Source organism: Copadichromis virginalis, linkage group LG5 (assembly GCF_057382275.1).
Source record: "Copadichromis virginalis isolate Kocher_CV1m ecotype Utaka linkage group LG5, C_Virginalis_male_GT1.1, whole genome shotgun sequence".
In the NCBI taxonomy this organism is placed as follows: Eukaryota; Metazoa; Chordata; class Actinopteri; order Cichliformes; family Cichlidae; genus Copadichromis; species Copadichromis virginalis.
The window spans coordinates 12,849,592-12,867,610 of NC_140622.1; the positions used below are offsets into that span (position 1 = coordinate 12,849,592).

An 18,019-nucleotide genomic window follows, 5' to 3' on the forward strand; every position below is an offset into this window, starting at 1 on the left:
ACATCTCGTCTTCATTGTTTTGGCTGAAGGAAGGAGGTTCTTGTGTGGGACTTTACTTTACAGTCTTTTTATGCTCTTGGAATTAAAAAGTGAAGACCTGTCAGAAACTACAAGAGGCTTTTTATCATTTCTCATCATCAGCATTTATGTAAAGATGTGTTTGTCATTTAGCCCAGAAACATAAGTAGACATAATCTCCGCAGACAGTAAAGTAGATTTTTGTCTGCTTATTTGTTGTGTTGCAATTTTGGCGAACAACTATTGATGTTGGCTCTTCTCTATTCCAGACCTAGCCAGATCTGGTAACTCATTTTGTGGCACTATGCTGACCAACCCCCACATTTCTATTTGTTCACTAGTTAGGGATCAGCGTTTAAAATACAACAAATGAACATTTATTTTTTTGATACTTAGGGAAGGCCTCTGAAAATCTAGAGATTTGTTAACACATAACTTTAAAAGAAAGAGCTTTACAGTCCTGTACAATAATAGAACATCAGGATTTATCACACATTTGTATTTTGGTGCAGATGTGCACATTTGCATTAAAAAACATTTGTTCGAAAGTGTTTTTTTTTTTTACTTTTACAATAATTGGATTACAATAAGCAGATTATAATATGTTGAAATAAAAGTCTTAAGGTTGCTTGTCACAGTGAGAGTTTATTTAGGAAAATGCTGAACACAAGTAAAAAAAACAAACATTTTTTTCACAATATATAATCATAGCAATGAACCACATTCATCTGTCTTCAATTAATCTTTCTTACATTTTTCATTAAAGCAGGAAGAAGCACACACTTAAAAGTCTCTGAGTCTGAAGCACAAAGCCAACAGTGTGCATGTTCATCCTGTGCTATTTGTTTGGTTTCAGGTTGCAGTGTGCTTCACTTGCTGAACACACTGGCTCCAGGAGCTTTGGCAGATGTGGGCTGGTCAAGCACGGTCTCCTTTCCTGTCCTCACACCACTGAACACAGATGGAGCAACTTTGCCCGCGCGTTCTGATCACAGAACGAGACAGAGACACAAGACACATGTCAGAAAAACACTCTCTATTTGTGGCACTTCCTCGATTCATAGTTGAGAATTTGACATTCAAATTTTTAATCAGGCACTTCTTAGTACCAGGCACCAACCCCAAAGGAATACTAATCATTCAACGTCATGTCCAAGTAAGCTGCTATTAAAACTATATCAGACTATGAGGTGTTTGGAGTGTGGACATCTAGTACACTTATATGGATGTGTATGTGTGCAATGTTCGTGAGATAGTGCTGTCGTAGGACTTTTTTTCTGTATTTACTTCTTCATAGAGTCCAATGTCAATGTTTGAAGAAGCTATAAAATGTCCCTCCACTCACTCCGACAGAAACCATTGGTGATTTATTATCAAGAAAACTACACGAAACACGGGGAACTCATCGTCGGTGTGTCCTTTAAAAGTGATACATGTTTTCGTAGTTTCAGCTCTCCCTGGTGGTCTAGTGGTTAGGATTCGGCGCTCTCACCGCCGCGGCCCGGGTTCGATTCCCGGTCAGGGAACTCGTTTTTTTCCCCCCCTCTCTCTCTCTTTTAAACAATCGGACACGAATACAACACAAAGTCAACTAGTCTGTTTTTACGAGATATACATAGTCATGTTTACGGTCTATGCGCCCATGAGTTCATACTTGTTATTCCAGGAAGACATAATGCCTTTGCAGACAGCAAAGACTTTACTCACCACACTCCACCATGACCTCATAGGTCTTACTCTTAACCTCGCCCTTCAGTCCCAGTTTACTGCGGGCTCCTTTGAGGTCCTCTTCCTTCATCGGTGGGCGCTTCTTCTTTTTTACCTCGCCTGGCTACAGTAAAAAAAATAAGGGCAAATAAAACGTATGTGACTCTGGTTAAGCGTGGATTCATTGTGTATTCATTTGCTGTATGTGAGGTGATGTAACGTACCTGTGACATGGCTGTTGGTGTTGGTGCTCTGATCCCGCAGACAGTGTAATTGATTTGTTGGTTGTTATTCTGTTGTGTGTGTGTGTCTGTCCCCCAGACATTATATATAGTCCTGTGTCAGCCTGCAGTGAGTCAGTCAGGCCCCCCCTGCCATCGGTTCCACTGCCTGTTGTCACAGTGTATTATTAGGTGTGACGTGAAGGATAGTACAGCTGGAATGGGGTTAACGATAAGCTTACAGGCCAACAGCTGACAATTTCAAGACACAACAGGAGTGGCAGAAGGCTACACCTCCTCCTCCGGTTAACCCTGCACTCACATCCTCTTTTGAAAATGTCTCTGTAGAGCTTTGCACTTTGGACTACATTAAACTAGTGATCACCACCCAGCAGTACCGCCTTGTAGAGCCAGTTCTTGGGAATCTGCTTACTCAGTTCAATAACTTGATTTAGGCAAGAGGATGTTTCTTGTTGGGATGTCATAAAAAGCATTTTCAGCCAGTTAACCATCAAAATAAGGGCTGGACCAGTAAGAGCCGCCCAAATGTCAATCTGGACCAGTTGTGTTTTCAGTACGCATTCTCTGCCAAATCTGTTCGTATGGACCATTAGGACTTAATATCATGTTACTTTATGCACTCGATCCGGATTGTTTTAAATGCGTTTACACTTTTCTTTTTAGCCTGGAACAAGTAAGCAAACAGTTTAGGCAATATTACTCATTAGACTTGGCATCAGTGTTTAAATTCAAGGTGTGAGCTGTGGGATCATGGAAACGCCGACTCATCACTGTTTTAACTCAGTGACACACAGTAAGACTCGTTACTGTTTGTATGTGATTGTTACCCACTTAGAGCAGTCAAAGCAGTTATAGGACTTTTAGCCATCATTTGGATTACCCGTTTGTGCAGATGATGATTATGATGATTATTAAGACTTTTCCCAGTGCGATGTTTAGAGCATCTCATTACGCATGTATGTTTATGCTGGCCCGTTAAATATATCCTTCACCCTTAAACAACTGGCTTGGAGCTCCATCATCAGCATTTAAAACCACAACACTTAAAATATCAAACGCAACAAATTATATGTTTTTGAGCAGAACATGGTACTTACAGTAAAAGTAATAAATAGACAAAAAGTCTTAGACAAAGAGACAAAAGGTGCCTTTTAAATTAAGCTGTTGATCCAACATGTCGTGAACTGTAAAGAGCCCCTAAGAATGGCTCCTGGTGCTTAATTACTGCATGTGTATTTGCTGAAAGCAGATCTATTTCTGGGAACACAATCATTACCGGTCGACTCTGATAAGGAAAGCGTTACCCCTAGTGGTAAACAGCAAGCAATCCCCACAATTAAAGAGATGCTGAAATCATCACCGTGTTGTAATTTTGTTGTTTAAACATGGCTTTAAAAAAACAAAACAAAACAAATGCAGATATCAATGAATATCTTTGAATCTCACTTTTATAAAATAAATACAAAGTTTAAAAGTCAAGGTATGAAAAACAGTTTTGGGATGAACATCATCCCCCTTTGTTTTTTTTAACATAAATGCGTTTACACATTTTATGACGTCACACCGTTGTCCCTTTCAATCCCTGGTGGTCTAGTGGTTAGGATTCGGCGCTCTCACCGCCGCGGCCCGGGTTCGATTCCCGGTCAGGGAACACCTTTTCTCTGCCACAACAGAAAGGTAATCCACTACTTTCATTCTGTATCATACCGTTTATTTGGAAAGCATTTATATGATAACTTATTTCCATCAGAAGTTGTTCATGAAGTAGATTAAGCTCTGCAAAATACTAAAGCCCTCTTTGTCCTAGTTCAGCTGACAGTTACCATGACTTCTGCACTGTCCCGTACTTTCCCCTTTTTAAAAACGCAGTCTTTCCTTCTTTACCAACATGCCAAAAACATCAGAATGAAATCATCAGCAGCACCGTAATCATTGTAGTTTAAGTCACGCCTTTTACTTTAAACAGGACCAGCAGTCACACATATATTCAGGACATGCCAGTTTATATACACACACTAGTGTGTGTGTGTTAAATCACACACACAAGCACACCCTTTCTCTCAGCTGCCTGGTCTGCACTTACTGTTTACAGTTTAGAGGTCTATGTACGTCACATTCTTAAGATTAGAGCCTGCTGGATGGTGCTTCATGCCTGAGGGGTGTACTGCAAAGTGAGATTAGTGGTTTAGAAAACTATGTTGAGCTTAAACTCAGAGTTTTGTGTCACTAATGTGACTCCATTACTGGACAGGAGCTGGTTATGTTCTGAGTTTCAGTTTAAAAATTAGCAGAAGTCTCACATTTTCACTTACAGCATGTGTTAAGCGCAATGTAGATTCTATGCTAGGGGAATGTATTTCATTTGTGCAAGTTGTTAAGCTGTATCTTAATAAACCACTGAATGAAGTTCCACATTTTTACTGGAATGTGCATGTACTAATAAGATGATACTAACACAAAGAAAGCCTGGCTGTGTTAAAACTGTCTTCGTAGTATACCCCTCTGGAGATCTCGAGCTCTGCTTAAAACAGTCAAAGAAAACAAAACCGAACCAAAACCAAAAATAAAAAGACTGCTGGTAATTTAACTCAGGCACATTGTTGGAACTACAAAACAAAAACACAACAATAACAAAGGAAAAAAACAAAACAAAAAAACCCCACACATTAGAACGGGGAAAGGCAAAAGCTGAGAAAAATGGGAAATTGTGCAAGAACCTGTTCCCATATTTACTGAAAAAACACTTTTGGGATGAGCATACTCACCTTTTTTGGCCCGAAAGTAAAACACTCAAAACTTTAAAAAAAAAAAAAAAAAAAGTACATTCAAGGACTAAAACATACAGTCAGAGCACATCAGTAAAAGAGTCAGACATGTTGCAGTCGTTTGCTTACAGAAAAAACAGTGGCTGAGCTGACATTAGAAGGATGCTGCAGTGCAGCGCTTGCAGTCTTACAGGTTCAACAGTTCAAAAGAGACTTCAGATGTCTTTGTTAAAAGAAATGGAAGATTGCTGCAAGGATTAATGTGCTCCATTCGACTAATGTAACATCACGTACAAGATATACGGTAGAGTCAATACAGTGATTCAAAACCTGACATAATGCTCCTGTTAAAGTTAAAGGGTGTGCAATTGTACACACCGTCACAGACACACGTATAACACAGGCCATGGTGGGGCATCTACATGTGACGACAACAGGACAGATGTTAACGTGGAATGAACACAAGGAATACATCTTTTTTTTGTTTGTTTGCTCATTTTTGTTTGTTTGTTTTGGGGGGAGGAGGGTGCACTTCGGAAGGATATCAAATGTAACCCAGTACATCATATTTGGCTCTGCTGGAGCCAGTTCAGTTTTCCTATTACATTAAGGATTTAACAGTAACTTCACTCATTGTTTTTCCCAGTGTCCTGAAACACAACACTCACATCATGAGAGCCATGTTTAAAATAAACAATGATAAAAAAATAAAAAAAAAACAAAGGAAAGAAAAATGGTCGACTGCTAAAAAAAAAGTTCATATAGCTGTCCTCCAGGAGCCAATGGTAAAGGAGCTTCAGATACAGTGTATTATTTTGTAATTGAAGGTCACTGATTGAAGGCAATATCACACAATCTGTAGGGGAACGGGGAAATGTACGCAGACTTTTTGATCCTAACAGTAAAGCTAGGCACGCAGGTCAGACAGGGATCCCCATGCGAAGCTTCTTCTTTTTCACCATCTTCACACCAGTGAGTCGACGGACATCGTCTTCATCAGACTCATCCATTTCGTCATCTGCAGAGAAAAGGATCTGAGGAAAACGAAGGAGAGACAGAGATATATCAAACCTCAAAGGTTAGACGAGGTTAACGGTTACATTTAAAAAACAAACAAACAAACAAACAAACAAACAAACAAAAACAATAAAAAAAAAAAAGATCCACGATGACTGCCATCATCATTATCATGTTGACTCCCAGGTGCACTGTTTACTCTAAAGTGCTTGATCACACAATGGGGATAAACACAGAAATATTTCTTTTTATATTTGCCCTCCAGATGTTTTAGAGCCCGTTCCCATAAAAGCACAATCATATTCCAATCTAGCCTCACAACCTCATTGCTGATGTAGCTTTTTTTGTTTTTAACCTTGCTCAAAAAATACATGAAAAGAAAGTCTGTGGGGGGGGGGGCAGAGTAAAGCACATAAACCTAACAAAGAAGACCTCCCACATAAAACTCGAGCTCCCAAATGAGCATAATACGAAAGCATGATAGCATAATTTTATATTGTCTAATATTCTCACTAAGGAAAAAAAAACAAAAAAAAAACAGTGGGAATGACTGTTTTATTTTACAAACTAACAAAATCTAAAGTAATAGCACAACTTAATACATGAAAAGATCACAAGCCAGCGAGGAGTCGAATTAAAGTTTCACTTAACAACTGTTTAAAAAGCCAATACATGTCTGCATCATTTCATAATCAACCCCTGCTAATTTTGTATTTTAACATGTGGAAAAGGAAACAAAAAAAAGAAAGACTTTACTGAGTACTACCGTCAATGTAACCCCAGAAAGAAAAAAGAAAAGTTCCGAGCCAGCCAGGAGTCGAACCTAGAATCTTCTGATCCGTAGTCAGACGCGTTATCCATTGCGCCACTGGCCCCATGGTTCAACCACTGTGGCCCATCCCCCACAGTTGTGCCCTGGGTGCAAGGTCCACGTGTAGCAGCAACACTTTCTCAGAAAGGGAAGCTAAACTGCACTGCTGTGACCTTTCATGCTTTCAAAATCCATTTGATGTTGTTTCACAATGTAAACACATCCTAACAGAAGCTGGAGTAAACACTACTTCACAAATAAATAGGAGGGAAAAGATGACTGCGTTAAAGGGGACAAGAAACGCTAGACATTAACAGCCAATTAATTAAAACTCATTGTTGCAGCAAAGACAGCACAAATGTGATCCCCTTAAACTGATTTTTGGTTTTAGTGTCTTTATTTTCCTCTGAGTTATTGATTCTGTTACATCCATGTCAGTGGTTGAGAGCAGTGCTCTATCGTGTAAATTAGCCTTTATATGTGCAGTGTTTCAGGTCCCCTTTAAGGAGAGTTGTTGTGTTTTTCATAAAGAGGAATTTGGAGAGTGATTAAATACTGGACTTGTGGAGGTCTGTGCAACCTCATTAACATAACTATAGTTATTAATAATTACATCTGTGACTGTTAACTGAACTGCACTGTTGCTCATTTGCACACCATGTAGTAACTGCCCACATATGTTCATGTCGGTTTATGCTCAATATTGTGGTCACAAAATGCCCTAAAATCTCTCCACAGAAAAGGTTACAAACTCCTGAATCTTAAAAGCTAGTCATTGTAGCTTTATTTAACGAAGTTATGCTGTAATTTTACTATAGCGTTAAGTAGGTCAGAGAAAATGTATTCATAGTATGACTGTTCTCATCTTATGCAAGAATAACAATAATTGCTTCTATTATTTCAACCAAATCAAAGCAACCCAGAAAATAAAACATATACGAGCCAGCCAGGAGTCGAACCTAGAATCTTCTGATCCGTAGTCAGACGCGTTATCCATTGCGCCACTGGCCCGCAGTGGAATGCAGTGCCTCCCTACAGGAATACATGCGTTTTACTACAGCTCAGCCCATCCCCCACAGTCTATTGCTCTGCTGACTGCATGTGGTATTCAACAGCAACACACAAGAAGAAGGAAGTAACACAAAGCTTGCGTTTGTCAACGCTGCATGACTGCTACAGTGTTCAAATGCCTCAAAAGTAAGCCTGATATTGCTTTGAGATTGAACATACATACATCAAATATATACAAATCTGTAACACTGCACATGAACTTATAAACAACCACCAATTTTACAGGCCAAAAATCATTTCAGTCAAAGGATAATAATATGTGTATTGATTTCTGAGTCCTTGCTAAGATAACATGAAAATAATAATACGCATTTATACTCTGCCCTACTCTACTTGGACCAGCCGGTTGTTGACTTTGTGGCATGTTTCTAACAGCAAAGTTGCTGAGTGCCCTCTGATGAACAAACATTGCAAAGACTATTTCTCCCATGTATCCTTTACTTTACTTTTTAAATTTTAATCTAACAACTGTTTAAAATGCTACACCCTGTCTGGATCATTTCATTTTCCTAATCAACACCTGCTAAGGAAACAAGAACACTGCCCCTCCCCCCCCCCTTCAAAAAAAAAAAAAAAAAAACTTCCAGCAAGGGACAACAGTCACTGAGTACTACTGTCAATCTAACACCAAAAGGAAAAGAAAAGAAAAAAAAAAAGCAAAAAAAAAAAAAAAAGCTACGAGCCAGCCAGGAGTCGAACCTAGAATCTTCTGATCCGTAGTCAGACGCGTTATCCATTGCGCCACTGGCCCACTGCAGAACAAAGGAGCCGCCTACACAAATACGTGTGTGTCCACAACTCTGTGGTATGGTAACAGCATGCGCATAACAGTATAAAATTCCAGAAAATCTAGGGACTATCTCATCAACTTTATTTATAAAGCACTTTAAAACAACCACAGCTGACACAAAGTGCTGTACATTGGAACTGTAAAATAAAATTACATGAGATATAAATAAAGAACAAATAAAAGAAGAGTGAAATCATTAATTAAATAACTACTTCAATTAAAAGAGAAACTAAGTCTCACTGAGGTTAAAAGCCAAGGAATAAAAGTGGGTTTTAAGACGTGATTTAAAAGTGGACAGTGAAGGGGCCTCTCTAACATGCATGGGCAAATTATTCCATAATTTTGGAGCCACAATAGAGAAGGCCCTGTCCCCTCTGAGCTTCCTCCTGGATCTCGGTACCTCCAGGAGCAGCTGGTCAGCTGACCTGAGAGACCGACAGGGTATTGTGGGTATGTGGGGATGAAGAAGCTCAGAGAGGTAAGGCGGGGCAAGACTGTGAAGGCATTTAAAAACAAACATAAGAATTTTAAAATTAACTCTAAAAGACACAGGCAGCCAGTGCAGAGAGGCCAGCACGGGGGTTATATGCTCTCTTTTTCGAGTTCCTGTTAGAAGTCGTGCAGCCGCATTTTGAACCAGCTGCAGACGTGAGAGCAATGACTGACTGACCCACACATAAAGTGAGTTACAGTAGTCCAGGCGGGAAGAAATAAAAGCATGGATCACTGTTTCAAGGTGCTGCCTCGAAAGAAAAGATTTTACTCTTGCCAGTCGCCTTAAATGATAAAAACTGGACTTCACCACTGCTCTGATTTGGTTGTCCAATTTAAAATCACTGTCCAACTTAAAACCAAGGTCAGTAACAACAGATTTAAAATAGACTTCCAGGGATCCTAAAACAACAGAGGAGGACTCACAGGGACCACTGGGTCCAAACACCAACACTTCTGTCTTCTTTTCATTAAAATTTAAAAAGTTTAGAGCCAACCAAGCTTTAATGTCATCTAGACATGTCAAGAGAGGTTTTATGGAGATGCCATCCTATCTGTCCTAACATTTGAAAAATGTTATTGAATGAATGATGAATGAATACTGTGTGTGTGTGTGTGGAGAAGAGATATGTAAACACTAGTTTACCAGCTATAAAGTAAACCACTAGTTAGAGGACCACAGTAGCACTGAAACATTTACTGTGTAAATGTCCTGAACAAAAAATCATTATACACACTTTATTGTACTCTGTTGCTTCCATATATGACTTATTGTCTGGAAATATGGGGTAATGCATATAAAACGAACACTCTTCCTATTTTCAAGTTACAAAAAAGAGCTATAAGAATTATAAACCAATCAAACTATATAGAACCAACTAACATTTTGTTTATTAATCTGAATACCCAGAAATTTTATGATTTAGTTGAATATAAAATGGCACAGATAATGTATAAAGCACAAAATAACTTGCTTTGCCCCAGTACTCAAAAGCCGTTCAAAGTCAGAGAGAGTCAATATGACTTAAGGGGAACAGATTTCTTTAAAAAAAACAAGATAAGGACAAATATAAAGCAGAGATGTGTTTCTGTTAGAGGAGTTAACCTGTGGAATAGTTATGACAGTGATTTAAAAAAGGTGTAGTTCATTTTCCTTGTTTAAAAGTAGAGTATTAGAAAAAAAAAAAAAAAAAAAAAAAAAAATTATATATATATATATATATATATATATATATATATATATATATATATATATATATATATATATATATATATATATATATATATATATATATATATATATATATATATATATATATATATATATATATATATATAAATCAAGAATGAAAAGAGCAAAAAAAACAAAAACAAAAACCAAACTCTTGATTCTTTTGCTTTGATGTAGTTACTTATCTTGTTTGTTTGTTTTGTTTTTGCTTTGTTTTATTCTTTGCTTCGAGCCCTGTGTACAGGAGCTGCATGCAAAAAGATCTTTTGTTAAAAGGGTTGGGGTAATAAGCAAATGCTTCAGCCAATACCTTTTGATTAGCCTTGTCTCATGCTTTCTTGCTTTGTGGTAATCTTTATTATGTCTTCACTGAGATATTTGAATGCTAATCAATAAAAATCAAATCAATCAAATCAAAAAATGCGATGTACCACTTTTTATTAGGTTTGAGCTCAAAAGAAGATTACTGGGTTAAAAAAAAAGAGAGACAGAGAGACACAGATGGACTGAAGAAATGAAAATGGTATGTGTCAGTTGAATCTGTCTCCTTTAGCATTAGCTTTCCAGTTAAACTTACCTCTGACTCCGAGTCATCATGGGAAAGAGCTCTTCTGTATCGCACCTTGCCGTTCCCCCGTGAGTCCTCTTCCCTCTCTTCAAGCTTTGCTTTTGTCCTATGCTTCTTCATTAAGAAATTATCTACTACCCAGAACATTAGGGCCTACGTGACACAGAAAATACAGGTGGATGATTTTTCTACAGAACTGATTCAAGCGGTTTTTAAAAATCCACCAAAACTAGAGAAACAGCTTTTACCTTTGTGTGCATGCAATACAATGGGCACTGATGATTTTGGTAACCAATGACAATGTCTCACTGCACGTTAGTGACACAATATTATCGCAGTACTTCACTCACTTCATTCATGTAATTGTGACTTGTAACATTTTTTGATTTGTTGAGTAACATACATTGTGATTTATCACATTGTTTCAACTACAAACTAGGTCCTCAAATTAAACAATTTTTCTCCCACCCCTGCTAGACATGTAATATTGGTTTTGCAGGAGATGTAAAATTCAGACAAAAAAGAGAAGAAAGATAAGATAAGGGCAGACTTACATTTACGAAGAACGGAACGATGAGCATAACGATGGCCAGTTCCAGGGCAGGATTGTGTATAGGCTTGAGGAGTGCCAGCTGCCACACAAACAAACACAACAAGCACAAATATAATGTTGCACTTAGTGACAGCATTAACTTTTGATGGTTAAACATGCAGCCCATAATATTATTGTACAATGACAATATTATAGTCTTAAATGGGGTCGGGACGGGTCTGTCATATTCAAGCGAAATATAAGCAAATATAAGCAAATGTGCGGCATTTAAGAAAACAAGCTGAATGGAAAACAGCTGCTGCAAATACAAAGGAAAGAAAGAGGAAAGCTGGCAAATCTGCAGACTGTATAGTATGCATAGATAGGCATCAATGAGGCATCATCCCTGTGCTGTAAATCGCGGTTACTACAATTACAGCAGTATTACCGTTAAATTAACGTGTTGCAGATAAACAACCTTTTATTTCTATTTATTTATTTTTTTTAGCTGTAACCCCGTGGTTTTAGACCATTATTTCACGCACAGACTAAAATGAAAATTACTGTTACTTTAACCGGACACAAAACCACAGAACTACTAAAAAATTTTTAAATAAAAGAGGCGAAGACGCCAAAAGATGCTCTCCCACCTTGGATGTGCTCTGCTAGCTAGCACGTTAACGCTGCTGTTATTCGGTGAAATCTGGAGGAGAGGCCACATTTTTACCTCACTGCCGTAACGACACTTTACTCTGAAGGCTTTTTTTTTCTTTCCCGACAAGAAGAACTTTTCTATCATGTATAGAAGTTGTCAATGACCGACGCTCATAGTGAGACGAGGGAAAGGCGGATCCCGCACGTAATTTGCGTAGCTTACATAGTCACCGCATGGCCTGAGGTGCGTTCATCCCCCCCCAACACTGAGGTCTCAAATAATCAGTGCGCCACAATTGCTAAAGTACAGCACAACAAACTGTTTTGGGCATGAAAAAACTGTCTTTGGAGGCCCAGTGGTTAGGAATTAATGCTTTCAGTGCCCCTGGGTCAAGTCCAGCAGGGGAATGAATGCAATAGTTTCTCAATTAAATGCAAGCTGCACCCTGGGCCAGGAACAACTGCTGCTCACACCACACAGACTCTGAAAACATCTGCAGAGCCAACAAAGGTAGTACTGAAGAACCCAGAGTGAAGTTAAACCCGAGTGTACACTAACCCCAGTCAAACTGCCAGAGGCTGACCTTCAGCAGGTAACAAACACAGTGATGGATTACGGACTCTTTTTCTAATGCTGCAATATTAAAATCACAGTTAAGTGCTCTTTGGACAACTTGCTTGGCTGTTAGCTTTGTGCTCATACTGAAACACCCAAAGAAAGATGCTGTGTGTCCTCATCATTTGTGAGATTAATTTAATTATTAAATGGTAATTATGTAAGTGTATATCTCAATGTGAAAGTAAAACTGTTAGTAGCATAACAAAATACCTTCTCCAGGGAATACTTAAAAATATAAATCATTACTTACAAATGCTTTTGAGTAATGACTCAGAAAATGCTGTTTAAGTGTGCCTTATTGTATACACAGTGATGTAGGACCAAGGTTATTATTGTTAAATATAACTAAATAAAACCTGAAACTATATAAATATAAAAACTACACATTTGAAAAAACTAAACTAAACTAAAATATAGCACAAAATTTGTATTTGTTGGATTGGTAAAAAAAATTAAATTAAAAGTTGCTTCATGAGGTTTAATATATTATTTACTGAGACTTGATGTCGACAACACTGAGTCAACTGCTTTCAAAAAGTGTTGTTTTTTTTTTTTAAATATCTGTACTGATTTTTGTAGATCTTACCACTGATATATGCCCTCCAAACAATAATTAATAAAGACTAAGACTGAAATTAACATGAATTAAACTAAAACATTTCCAAAAAACTAAACTGAAACTCTGGAAACTAGCTGAACCTAAACTAAATTGTAGAAATTACAAAAATATAATAACTCTCTATAACCATGCTTTACTGTATTTACACAAGTTCTCTGGGCATCATCTTTGTGTACTAAACTTCCCAAATTACTCCTAAACAAACTAGCACAACACCCACCAAAACGTTCAGGTGTAGAAAACAAGACCAGAGCAGCATGCCGAGTGAGAGGCAGGGCTGACCCGTGTAAAGTGAATTTACCTCGCATGTATAGTATGATCATGTACGAAAAACACACTCTTCTACTGACCTGCTTCCACTGGGGGATGAGGAGGACCAACATGATAAGGACTTTCTCAAACATCATGATGAGAATGTAGAGGATACACTGCCCCAGCCACGCTGTGCACTGCACTGGCTCTCCTGGGGAGACAGATGATTGTCTAAAACCATGATTATGTATTTCACATATACACACACACACACACACACACACACACACACACACACACACATATATATAGTACAAAAATATTAGATGTCACTGCTTTGGTGTTACATAATTGCCAACAGAACAAAGTAAAGCATTGAAAGGGTAGGAAATGGCACTGAAGCGCTATAATAGCAAGGGCAGCTACTGCCCTCCACTGGACATCACAGGCACTGTCCTCACCGTATTCTCCAAAACGCAGGGAGTCCCATTGCCTCCATTCTACAATAGCACTGACGGCTCTTACCCCTGCATAGATCAGCAACATGCCCAGAGAAGCATCTAACAAGAAATTAATGAGGTATCTGGAGGGAAAATGGAAAATTAATGTGAACTGAGTGTCTACAAAGTTAAATTATCTTCATTTTAAAAAGATTACTCTGATTTATCAGAGACATCCAAATACTCACAATGAGCAGGGATCCTCCTCTGTGAGGTCCGACAAATAGACATTAGCAAAGTGGATGAAGAGCATCCCAATTGCTTGTTTTGAGGTGTCCAGAAACCTGCACATACACGCTTACGTTACTTCCAAGGCACTCCAGTGGGTCTCATGCGGTTTCTTTGCATAGAAATTAATTTAGCGCTGGCTCGATTCCCTTACCAGATCTTCCAGGGTCTCCTCTCATGTTTGGGCTCCCTGAAGCGCTTCACTGTAGAGGAAAGAGAGTGCCACACAGATAGTGGGATTTTGCAAACAGAGTTGCACACATTCAAACATTCTCTCTTGTTTTCATTAAACAAAGTTACCCAACCCTCCTCTGAGCCATCAAACCTCCAGTGAGCATTTTATTGCTTTCGTATATGAATACCGGTTTATTCTAAGACTCTTGCCGTCGTTGCCCTGATATCAGTCAATTAAGTGAACAAGCGAGAAATCAAAGAGTTTCTAATCAAGCTGACATGAAACTACTAGCTATGAGAGTTTAAGTGAAAGGGAATGGATGCTTCTTTCAAAATGTCGCAAAGGGAGAGAATCAATAAATCAGTGTTAGAAGGAAAACTGTTCATCTAGTCTGCCCAATTTAAAGATACATGAAATAAAGTGGTACAAATTAAGCTATTAGTGAACTGTTTGCTAAGCACTCCTGCTGGGTAACAAACACTAAAGCCACTGTATGTGTGCATCGGTGTGACTGTTATTCTGGGAAGCAATCTGCTTCACTCAAGTCTTTGCTTTATGGCTCCATCATGGAAAGTGGACATCAAACTACCTCACTTTTGTAAACTTAAACTAAATGTTGTTGTTGCTCTGTCCAAATATATACTGAGGGCTGCTTTTTACGGAAAACGATGAGCTCAGTTTGTGCTCCGAACGAGTGTGACTTCATAACCAACACACCCCACTTACAGCTGGGTGTGATGTGAAGGCAGACAGAGGCCTCTGCTTCCTCCTTCTGCCCAGAAAAAAAAACAAAAAAAAACTACTCACTGCTGCGAGGCTGCTGAGCCACATAAAACTAAGGCTTCTCTCATTAGGTCACACAGCTGCCAGTTTGGTGCCAGACACTGGCTGAACCCAATCTTCTGTGCCAGCGTTTCCTTGTCTGTGTTTATGGACATTTGCCTGCCAATTGCTAATGTAAAGCTACCTTAGCCTGAGGTGTAAAAAGAAAAGTTTTACAGTCTGTCCACATGGAGAAGTAAAAGAAGATGAGCTTAATGACAACAAGCAACTAGAGACAATCTAGCGAACAGTCTCATGCTGCAGTAGGTGTCACCAAGATGACATTTAGCCATCACGAGACAAGGACAGCCAAAGAAAAAAGAAAAACTAGATATAGTGTTGCACTACAATCTATGTTGACTACATAAGACAGCATGTTTGATAAGGTTTACTACATGTTTTGTGTGTGTGTGTGTGTGTGTGTGTGTGTGTGTGTGTGTGTGTGTGTGATGCATTTATAAAACTTTTCAGGTGTGTAGCTGAGATCAAACTAAACGTCCAGTCTGAAGAGGTGAAGTGAACCATGAGTGCTCAGTAAAGGACACTAAAAGAAGGCAATCAATGGGGTTGTCCTGCCATTTCATACCCATGCCCCACATTTTAAGTATTACATTACTGTAAGTATTATTTCAGTATTTCTAACTCCCAGTATGAGAGCTCTCTGAGTTATAAAGACATTTATACTTCGGTGCGCTCTTAACATCAGACCCATTAGGAAGGACCCTCATCATGAAATTAAATACAATGCTCATTATGAATGCAACCTTGAAACAAGATTGGTTCAGGTCTGGGTTAATGATGACTGCCACCGGTTTGTGTTGACCAGGAAGGTGCTGTTAGAAACTATGCTACTGCTGCAGACAAATGAGAGGAATGTTGTTGGACTCTGCACCATTGCACATATTATTGTCTGTGTCATGTTGCAATTGTGCGTCTGTTCTGTTTACATTGAGAGCTTATGTCAATAAAGCTAATTCTGATTGTGATTCTGAGGTTGTGAGAAGAACAGAGAATGTTTACAGATGTAGAGAAGAGGGACATGCACAGAGGCGAGTTAAAGGGTGAGACAGAGGCAGGTGATCCAGTGTGGCAACCCCTAAACAACTGAAAGAAGTAGTGTTTTGAAAACTCAGTGATACTTCAGTTTTCAAATCCTATTTAAGATGGTCTCTCTAAATAGTTTATTAAATAAATAAATAAATAAATAAATAAATAAATATAATAATAATAATAAGATGATTTCTACTTCTGAAATCCATATATGCTAGTTGAGACAAAGAAACCTCATTAGTAGCTGTTACTGTGAAGCACCTACAGGATATATAGAGTGACCATCACTTGAGATACAGCACTTTATTTAAAAAACATATTCTGAAACTACTTAGGACAGTTTTCTATCTGCACATCACCCAATCAAAAGAAAGCAACATTTTATATCTTTCTTCCCCACTGCGATTGCTTCCTCAACTGACTGCCAAGCAGAAATGTGAAAACTACAGCAACATCCAAACAAAGTCATTTTCATTTATTTTTGCAAAGTTCAGCAGTATATGGAGTACATGCAGCATGAGAGGTCAAATGTGCCAGGAAATGCAGAGAGGAAGTTTTTTTTTTTTTTTTTTTTGTAATGATCAACACAGCCAAAAAAGCCCCAACAAGTGACTCTAATTGGTATGCTGTTACAGTGAAGTGAAACCCCTGCATTTAGATTTACACATATTAATGTCGTTTGTCTGGCTCTGTATAGATTTACCTCAACCCTCCCAGCTGAAATCAATATCACATTTGATTATCAGAGTGTTGCTATTGGATGATACCCGCTTACATCAGCAGCTGGTGTCAGATATCTGACACAGCAGAGCATTAGCCATACTTACACATGAGCGTGCTGAAAGCCATCACAGCGAGAAGACCTTGCAGGAAGATCCCAAAGGAGTCCATCAAGGCGCCGTTCTCGCACCCCCGGTTATTGGGATCTGGTGTCGGTGTAGAAGACACCGATGTATTGGTAAGAGACACCGCGGGCATCCCTGCTCCTCCTGGACCAGCCAGTGCCACCTCTCCGTGCTGGGACAGCATGTTGACCCCGCTTGCTGCAGCCATGGGACAGAAGATCTGGACGTGACTAATTAATAAAGTGAAGAAAAGCAGCAGCAGCCGCTCGGACCCAGTTCTGTTGCGAAGTTGCCGGTCAGCTAATCGATACGCTAAGCAGGACAGTCTTCGGTGAAAGATGGTGACATCCTCTCCATTGAAAGCTCGCACTCATTCTCCTGCTTCAGGCATCCATAGCTTCTTTGTCACTGGACAAGTGAAGCCGTCGGCGCTGGAAGTTGCAACGACGTATAGCGTGGTCCCAACTGAGCCGTGTACACAGTTTAAAACGGCAATGCAACACTAAAAAAAAAAAAAAGCTAGTTTAAAGGTACACGCACACAGTGGAGCAAACACTTCCTAGGTCGACCTGGAATCTTCTAATCTGGGAACTAACATCAGCAACAAACATAAGCCCGGCTAAACAGCAAGTGTTTAACGCGTTATACGGACATGTCAGCCACTCGGAGGTAAATTTCAATTGATGGGGAAACCGTCCACCGTCTAGCGACTGAGGTGCTGCTATCGTTATCTACCTAGCTAGCCTCGGAGCGAACTACTCAGTTCAGTTAAGCAAAAGCTTTCAGACAAAGTTATACTTCCTGTAAGGTTTAAAACGGCGCATGTACCGGCATCTCGTGACAGTCGCGCACAATACCAGCTTGTCTGTTTAAAAAGTACAGAAAAATAAATGTGAATAACTGCAGGTCACAGCTCCCGTCTCTTATCCAGCTGCTTCCCCTGCCCAGCAGTGCCCACTCATGTTGACAGACGCTGGGTCACGTGGCGCGCACGTAGCCACAAAGTGCATG

The 18,019-nt window shown here is 39.2% G+C and overlaps 2 protein-coding genes and 5 non-coding genes across 7 annotated transcripts; 2 read left to right on the forward strand and 5 right to left on the reverse strand.

The window, feature by feature from the left end:
- Positions 1 to 647: 647 nt before the first annotated feature.
- On the reverse strand, positions 648 to 2,096 carry mustn1b (musculoskeletal, embryonic nuclear protein 1b). Its single transcript, XM_085456013.1, has 3 exons — positions 1,950 to 2,096; positions 1,726 to 1,849; positions 648 to 1,003 (listed from the first exon to the last, which is right to left on the reverse strand). The coding sequence occupies exons 1-3, from the start codon at positions 1,956 to 1,958 to the stop codon at positions 888 to 890; spliced, it is 249 nt and encodes an 82-aa protein (XP_085312139.1). The 5' UTR covers positions 1,959 to 2,096; the 3' UTR covers positions 648 to 887.
- On the forward strand, positions 1,473 to 1,544 carry trnae-cuc (transfer RNA glutamic acid (anticodon CUC)). The gene has a single exon. It is a non-coding gene; the product is annotated as a tRNA-Glu (tRNA).
- Positions 2,097 to 3,546: 1,450 nt separating the features above from the next.
- Positions 3,547 to 3,618, forward strand: trnae-cuc (transfer RNA glutamic acid (anticodon CUC)). The gene has a single exon. It is a non-coding gene; the product is annotated as a tRNA-Glu (tRNA).
- Positions 3,611 to 18,001, reverse strand: stimate (STIM activating enhance). The gene is made up of 9 exons (XM_085456012.1): positions 17,837 to 18,001; positions 16,991 to 17,510; positions 14,271 to 14,319; positions 14,077 to 14,172; positions 13,850 to 13,971; positions 13,487 to 13,599; positions 11,267 to 11,344; positions 10,722 to 10,865; positions 3,611 to 5,766 (listed from the first exon to the last, which is right to left on the reverse strand). The coding sequence occupies exons 2-9, from the start codon at positions 17,214 to 17,216 to the stop codon at positions 5,653 to 5,655; spliced, it is 942 nt and encodes a 313-aa protein (XP_085312138.1). The 5' UTR covers positions 17,217 to 17,510; positions 17,837 to 18,001; the 3' UTR covers positions 3,611 to 5,652.
- trnar-acg (transfer RNA arginine (anticodon ACG)) lies at positions 6,552 to 6,624 on the reverse strand. The gene has a single exon. It is a non-coding gene; the product is annotated as a tRNA-Arg (tRNA).
- trnar-acg (transfer RNA arginine (anticodon ACG)) lies at positions 7,499 to 7,571 on the reverse strand. Its single transcript has one exon. It is a non-coding gene; the product is annotated as a tRNA-Arg (tRNA).
- Positions 8,310 to 8,382, reverse strand: trnar-acg (transfer RNA arginine (anticodon ACG)). Its single transcript has one exon. It is a non-coding gene; the product is annotated as a tRNA-Arg (tRNA).
- Positions 18,002 to 18,019: the final 18 nt, after the last annotated feature.

Excerpts from the sequence above, each read along its gene's own strand:
- mustn1b (XM_085456013.1), bottom strand. Across the intron at positions 1,004-1,725 it reads TGAGGTCATGGTGGAGTGTG|AACGCGCGGGCAAAGTTGCT; the intron begins GTGAGTAAAGTC and ends TTCTGTGATCAG.
- stimate (XM_085456012.1), bottom strand. The coding sequence starts at position 17,216 with ATGGCTGCAGCAAGCGGGGTCAACATGCTGTCCCAGCACGGAGAGGTG. Across the intron at positions 14,320-16,990 it reads GGCTTTCAGCACGCTCATGT|TGAAGCGCTTCAGGGAGCCC; the intron begins GTAAGTATGGCT and ends TTTCCTCTACAG. Across the intron at positions 13,600-13,849 it reads CCTGCGTTTTGGAGAATACG|GAGAGCCAGTGCAGTGCACA; the intron begins GTGAGGACAGTG and ends CTGTCTCCCCAG.